The 7,447-nt window shown below is 38.1% G+C and overlaps 2 protein-coding genes across 3 annotated transcripts in view; one reads left to right on the top strand and one right to left on the bottom strand.

Moving 5' to 3' along the window:
• Nucleotides 1-7,447, top strand: part of MYO1E (myosin IE) — a 259,158-nt gene that overhangs the window by 131,974 nt on the left and 119,737 nt on the right. The gene's annotated exons all lie outside the window — the stretch shown is intronic.
• On the bottom strand, nt 1,226-7,178 carry LOC136786271 (uncharacterized). Of its 2 annotated transcripts, XM_067004138.1 has the most exons (7): nt 6,945-7,176; nt 4,900-5,250; nt 3,534-3,944; nt 2,534-2,629; nt 2,403-2,430; nt 2,258-2,292; nt 1,226-1,421 (listed from the first exon to the last, which is right to left on the bottom strand). In XM_067004138.1, exons 1-7 carry the CDS (start codon nt 7,018-7,020, stop codon nt 1,255-1,257), a joined length of 1,164 nt encoding a protein of 387 aa, XP_066860239.1. In that variant the 5' UTR covers nt 7,021-7,176; the 3' UTR covers nt 1,226-1,254. The 2 variants fall into 2 exon arrangements, with proteins under 2 accessions (XP_066860239.1, XP_066860240.1); XM_067004139.1 differs by lacking the exons at nt 2,258-2,292; nt 2,403-2,430 and having other exon boundaries at nt 6,945-7,178.

The raw sequence follows: 7,447 nt of genomic DNA on the forward strand, positions 1-7,447 counted from the left end.
TCGGGTTTCAAAGTCAAGATAATCTTTTTAACTTCTCATTTGTATCATTAACTTACCTAATGAGTCTAAGTAACATTATTATTCTGTAACTGCCCACATAATTCTGTTTCCAGTTAAGTCTTAGAGACTAAAGAGGTCTTTAAACCTTAGAGGTGAGAATTTGGTGTATGGGCAGTAAAGTTTTACGTACACTTCAGGTTTCCAGCAGGCTAATGCAAACTATTTAGCTTTCACTCGTACAGCAAAGAACAGTTAGAACCTCCTGTCATATGTAATCTTGATAACAAATCTGTGTAGTAGATTTACATAGGTTAAGATTGTAAGGAAAAAAGAAATGTGTGAAGTCTATTCAGTAGTTTGTGAAATTCATTCGAAGTCTCAATTCAGGTCCATCTAATATTATCCTATTATCAAGTAGACAAGATGCCTTTTAGAAAAACTTTAGTCAAACTTGAAACAAACAAACAAAAAACATAACACAAACTACAGATCAGAAATGTGTTTTGTATTTTCTAAAATGTTCAGACTTCCCAGAAAATATTTTCATGTAACCCAACTACTAAAATGTATGCAAATCTGTACCATTTTACAGAAGTATTTGCAACTCAGCAACCTCAGGATTTGCCAAAAAATATTGCTTCCAGACGAATGAAGAAGCAAATCGCTGACTCTTCATAGATTCCTAGCTCAGTGAAAGGTGCTCATTGCATTTTTCTGGATGTGGCCAGCCAGGGACCCTTCTCCACAGACTTCCATTTTGTTTCAGTTTGTGCCCCAGAAGTGCTTAGGAGGGACAGTTCCTGCCCTAGCAGGATGACAAGGTTGCACATAGAGCAAGATCACTGCATGGCTCCTTGCACTTTCCATATTGCATGTTTTGTGTACAACATCAGTCTTGCTCAGTGACCATCTAGCTCATACACATTACTAGTGTAAAGTTTGCAGAGGATGAGTCATCCATATTAGCCAGGCGTTTCAGCCTGAAGCAGAAACTATAACCCACAGTTTTATTGGTAGAAAAAGAGGCAGAAAGAAAGAAACACCTTTTCCATATTGCTATAGTTTAAATAAATAAATAAACACACACACGTTTTATTTGGTGATTCACATATTGGAAATGTATTGATCTGTGAGTATACAAACATTCTAGTGGTAAAGCTAGTACACATCTAGCCAGGATGTTATTTAGTCTGCCATGTGTTTTGCAAAAAAAAAATACTTGCAACTTCCAATCTTGATGTAGCTGAAACTTACTTATTCATCAGCATATGCATATACTGTATGTATATCTGCTTCCAGTCCTGTCCCAGAAGCCTTGTTGTTATCTGTGGCAGAGACTTTCGCGTAAGTCCCTGTTACGTGGCAATAAAGGTGCTCACTTCTTTGCATGTCACTGACACAACTTGTTGCATATGGAGAACCTGTGAAAAACAAAAGGATATAAGAATTTCACAGGGTTAAAACTTCTTATTTTGATATTTAAAGAAAAAGTACTTGTCCTCTTTAGTAAATTAATAAATAAGAATCCATTCTGCCCTGCAACCAAATGCTAATTCATACTCTGTTCTAAGTCTGAATTGAGATAAGCGATTTACCAGCTACGGTATACTGACTGGCACTTTTGTATGTCTTCCCACCTTATGAAACAATGGGCTTGCATTCTTCTTTCATTTGGAGAACAGAAGCCTAAGATGGGGAGATTTTAACTTGACCAAGATCACAAATCATGAATAAAGAGACATGATGAGAAAATTCTTCAAGTTCCCATACAACCCAAACCATTCTATGAAACAGAGCTTCTTATAGTATTTGGTGTATACTGGCCTCCTCAAATATCTACAGCTTACTTAACCTAGTTCACTTAGTATGTTTCAATTGCCAAGAAGAATTGACAGCATGATACTGAAAAATATACACAGACAATAGTGTGCCTGTGTACATGGATAAGTTTGAAGCAGTGTACAGCTACTGAAGAATAGCTCTTTGTGCAGTAACCCCCATGTGTATGCTTGTTTTTTACATCAAGAACATCTTTAAATTCACTTTGGATTCACTATGTAAACATGATCCTTGCAGGGAGTTGGAGATGGGGACAGAGTGTGTTGTAAGGAAGCTAATGCTGAAGAGCCTGCATCCTATAAATTTTGTTGTAACTGCCAGCAAGCAACTTCCACCTGAGCCCTTGTGTATACATAAACCCTGATAAATCTACTTTGAAGGTAACCACTTAGAAGGTTGTTCAAAACTTCTTGCTTACATTCATCTTCTGGCATTCCAACAACATCATAATATCTAAAATGAAAAGGATTAAAAGGTCTGTTTATAGTCATGTCTTTCAAATTGTAAGTAATTTCAAAATTAATTTTCAATATTCCGGGATATAAGTGTTTTCAAGGAAATACCTGGTAAATTCTGTGGATGATTTTTTTCCTGAAACAGATAAAAGAAATCATGAAACTTCAGTAATTAAAATATTTGTACAAATGATACTTAGTAGCTTTAATTCAACAAAATAATAGAACATGTTCCTTACCTTTTGATTTGGCTGTCTTGAGATAGGTTAGCCATGTTATGACACACAGAAAAATAATCCCAGCTATAGCTCCAGAGGCGATATACCACTGTATATCTATATAAAATTGATATATTATTTAGAACATGATCTGATAGTGACTTCTGGGTCAAGATAGATTTTTTTAATGTAATCTGTAGTGGTTTACAGGTGATCACTTGATCTTTAGTTACTGTGAAAATAACTTACATATAAATCTTATTTTGGATGACTCCAGGGTATTGTATGCTGGGAAATATCTTGATTTCTCTAGGCAAATTTCCTTCATTTAAAAAACAAACAAAACTATTGATATTTAGTGGTACTGCAGTATTCTCAAAGCACACCATGAGTAGGAAGGCAGGCAAGGTCTTTCTATTTTCTGCCTTCCCTTAAGAAGATGGGATGCTGCCTATCCTGCTCCCATAACTTCTCAGGTCCTTAGGCTTAGTGCTCTACTGCAGTAAGGTGGCTGAATGATGCTAATGCACATCTAGGCAGCGGTCAGCAGCAACTAATACGATAGTGAAAGACTGTTTTCACGCTTGGCACTATTCAAACATGGATCATAAAAGAAATTATGGTGAGCCAATCATCCACTTACATTGTCATTCATTTTCCTATTTTTCTTCATGTCCGTACAACCATTACAAATATGGAGTTGATTTTTATGTGATGCAATTTAATAATTCATCCACAAAGTATTCTGTGTGAAATAGCAGACAAATGGTCTGTGACATGCTGCTACTTGATGCAGAGTTGCTCTATTTTCTTTTAAGTTATTTAAAGAACAATCAATTTGCTTGTTAAAAAGAAAAATTCTCGGGTTTTTTTTGATCATATTTTTGGGAGGTAGGATTTTGCATGACTAAATCTAGTGCTAGAATACAATATTTCTATGACAACCAGGTGCAATTTCTTGGACTAAGACAGATGTCACCTCTCCAAGTTACAGTCTGTTATGAATACAGTTTCAACTTACATGTAGTTTTGTCTTTCCGAACTTCCACAGACAGGTTATTAGCAACTCTCCACACATATTTGCCATTTATCCAGGTAGTAACAATGCATAAATATTCTCCACTGTCAGAACTAGTAACATTCAGAATAGTCACATTACTTTTTTTGTCAGTTGAACTGAAGTCGGTATTGTTCAGTAATCGTCCATGGATGTCTTCATCAATACAGCAATGCTCATTGTAAGTCAAATGTGAGGTCCCAGCTTCATTTGCTAGAGAAAAAATGCATTCACTTGTTTTTGCAGCTCTGATCCAATACAGAGTAAAACATTCTCCTGAGCAGGTAGTTTCAAATTCACATGACAAAGTGATGTTGTCTTCAAATACCAGGCTGCTGTATGGTGTTTCAGGAACACTGTCTAAGGACTTGCTTTCTGAAATTGAGGAAATGAACAGAAAAACAAACACAAAAAATGTTGCAAGTGAGTCTAACCTGGCAATATTTTGAAGTGTGAAAACTGCATGAAAAACTGCGCAATCTCAGACACAGATTAAACAGTGTTTTACACAGTGAATTGTAATTCAATTAAAATACTTGTGCTCTGTTACATCTGAATAACAAATAATTATTAATAATACAAAACTAACTACCTGGCACTGAGATAACTGAGTTCTTGGTAATAATTCTAACTCTTGGCTTCTACATACATTGTTAGGCAGTATTGCCTCAAAAAGGATGATGCTTTGATAATTTAAGAAAGCATACGAAAAGCAAAGTATTCTGTTGTTAATGCAGTAGCATATGCTGTCAGTGGTGTGTCTCTGGTCACACTGTTCTCACCATTGGGGGTGTTACATAGCAAATCTGTGCTTTCCTGGGTTAACTTGGAGAGTTATCAACTGAACTCCCTAATGTCACCAGTGTGCCAGTCTGGCACAACACCCTATCCTCAGAAAACTTTCACATGTCTAATTGCAAATGTTTTTAAAAACCTGAAACAATAAAACTTTGAGAAGTGTAACGTACCAACTAGACTTTCTTATTTCTAGTTTTCTTTGATATGTATTTAATGTTTTCAGCAGCTTCTCTTACAGTTCTCAACCATTGATTTCTTTAGTTTTTCCTAGGTTCCTGTTCTCCTACAGTGTTCTGTTTGAGTCACAAGTTGCGGTTATATATCCTGTTACTAAGCATCTTCTCCAAAGAGCTCTGGTTTTGTATCTAAGATACAGTAAGAAAAGGGGCCTAGATAGTGCCACAGAGCAACATTCTTGGAATTGTCTCCTTTTTAATGCAAGTTTACCAATACTCTTAGTGGGCATCTGAGCTGAAGACAGGCTTACTAAGAGAAGTATGGAAATACACACTGTTTAAAAAGCATCACTCACCTTGTGTGGAGTAAATCGTCTGTGTAAGAAAGAAGTCGTAGTGCCTGCAGTGAGAGATATTGTGAAACAGCGGGCAAGTTGCTGGTGTTCCACCATTAGGAACTGCTCCACATGCAAACAGCCCTCCTTCAGGGGATACGTGGGTCACTTGTAAGGTATCATTGCAGCCTGAAGGTCCCCCTTTTTTTCCACATGAGAAAGTAGACTCCTTGGAAGAGCAGTTAATTAAGTTAAATTGCTGCAGATTGTTGTCTGCTATATACCAAGCTATTTCTGCTTTTCCTTTAGCAGCTTGCTGATTGCACTGAAGTGCAAGATTTTCATGTTCTTGTCGATGAAAGAAAGTTTCGCCTGTGAAGCATATTTAAATGGTTGGTGAAGCAAAGTGATCTGGAAAGACGCTCTGATCGTTAAAATCCTTAGTGAGATCATAGAATCTTAGAATCAGTCAGGTTGGAAAAGACCTCAGAGATCATCTAGTCCAACCTTTAACCTAGTAAAAGTCCACCACTAAACCATGTTACTGAGTTCTACATCTAGACGTTTCTTGAAGACCTCCAGGGATGGTGACTCAACCACTACCCTCGGCAGCCTATTCCAATGCTGCGCAACACTTTCACTAAAGAAATTTCTCATAATATCCACCCTAAGCTTCCTCTGGTGCAATTTCAGGCCATTTCCCCTTGTCTTATCACTTGGATACAACATTATGGTTTTGTTCTTTTTTTTTTTTTTGACAACAGAATGTATTGCAAATGCAGTGATGGATCCTTTCTTGCAAGGAAGGGTATACTGCTGTGTTCCCCTTGGGTGTGTTCTGCTTCTTCCCAGCACCAGCATCAAGCGCTGAGCTCTCGCTCTTCCTGCACTCCTGGCAGTACTCTCTAGGATAAAGCCTTCTGAACATCATTGACAGTCTTGGGTTGGAGTGAGCAATGTAGTGGAAAAAAGCAATATTAACACTGACCAAATGATGCAGTACAGGCATAGATATAGGCTTTTCTGAACAGAGTGTTTTTGTGAACGCTTCTGAACACATTAGTGACACTAGATGAAAATAGGGTACAGACAGACATTTCTGTACTTTAAAAAGGCCACATAGTTTAACTAGAGAAGTAACAGCAGCAATCAGCCACTACATTTTGCATGACAGATTGAGCCTGCTGTTTGTACCTTACTGGGCATAAGTGCAAGCCTCTGATTCTGCAAACATTTAATGCAGGCAGATGAAACTACTCATATGTAGAACTAGAATCCACCTTTGATATTTTTATGCAGCAGGTATCAAACATAGCCAACAGTGCATGTCAATATATATTTTAAAAATTTTTTAATATACTGGAGGATTCTAGCTCGTTGAAGTCAAGTCCCTGCAGTTAGCTGCAAAGTCTTAATAGGGCTGGATCTGCATAACCAACAATGGCAGGATGTGTTGAGGCAAAGTAATTGGCCTTTACAGTCACATACTTCGTAATACCCTAGAATAAGCAAGACTGAAAATGAATCAATTAAAAAAGATAGTGTTTGCAAGTTGTCTGTCCCTTTGGCTGGGAAAACTCTCAATAAATATTATGTCTACTTATCAACAATTGGAGTAACTGGAGGAAGTGATAGACAGATGTAAGAAGAAATATTATTATTGACATCCTGCCTCAGCTGCTTACAGTTTCCTACGTACTAAAGGGTAGTTGCTAAAGCCCTGACCCTGGGGGTAATGAACAGTGCTCTGACATTTCCAAGTCACTTTGTAGCTTGTTCAAAGCCTTCCCTCATTCCTCTTCCCCCATTCACCTGTCCATCAGCCCATCAGTTCTTTCCCACAGAGCTGCTATGAGACAGGGAAGTGCTCTTGTGACAGCTGTTAAACGCAGCCCTTCAGGGGTGGAAGCATGGCCGTAGCCACTTGCTTGATCAAGCTGAGGACTCGTATCTGCATTCAGATACTTCTACCAAATGTACTTAAATCAACAAAGAAAAAAAAACTTACAAGTATCTGAAGTGAGAAATGAGAAAATTTGAATGATTTATGTGAAGAGAAAACATACCTGTTATTTCTCCTAGAAAAGACGTGGTCATCAGGAAGGTTATTACTTTCTGCAAAAAAGAGGAGAGAGCCTTCATCCTTTTCAGTTCTCTTGCTTCTTAACTCTAAATAGTGCTCAGGAAGATGGATGGGGAGGAAAGAAGTAGAAAGAAAAGGAAGTGCTGACAGCATGCAAAACCGCAGCCTTTCCTCCCTCAAAATGCCCTTCCCTCACCATATCTTCCACAGAGCCTCTTCTCAAGAAGAAATTGTGTGACAAGAAATGAAGGGCCAACACAGGGATGAGATCCGTACTACTGTCTGCATAGACATAATTCACTTTAAAACCTGAGAGCCCCTGTATCAGTGAAGTGCTGCCATAGTTACCAGTAGCATGTGTGCTGTCCTGGAGTGCTTTCCCAGCCTCTTTGAGGCTGCTGCACATCATGGTAAGCACCAGGATGTCACAGCAGTCTTGTCACTGGTCCTAAAGGTTGTTCGTCCATGTCTGTCCTCACAGGAGCG

Source organism: Anser cygnoides, chromosome 11 (genome assembly GCF_040182565.1).
Source record: "Anser cygnoides isolate HZ-2024a breed goose chromosome 11, Taihu_goose_T2T_genome, whole genome shotgun sequence".
Taxonomy (NCBI): domain Eukaryota; kingdom Metazoa; phylum Chordata; class Aves; order Anseriformes; family Anatidae; genus Anser; species Anser cygnoides.

Bases quoted from the DNA above. Each gene is read 5' to 3' on its own strand.
- LOC136786271 (XM_067004138.1), bottom strand. From the start codon at position 7,020: ATGAAGGCTCTCTCCTCTTTTTTGCAGAAAGTAATAACCTTCCTGATG. The intron at 3,945-4,899 runs GTGAGTGATGCT...CCTCAATTTCAG, and splicing joins GACGATTTACTCCACACAAG to AAAGCAAGTCCTTAGACAGT. The intron at 2,630-3,533 runs GTAAGTTGAAAC...AATTTTATATAG, and splicing joins TCGGAAAGACAAAACTACAT to ATATACAGTGGTATATCGCC.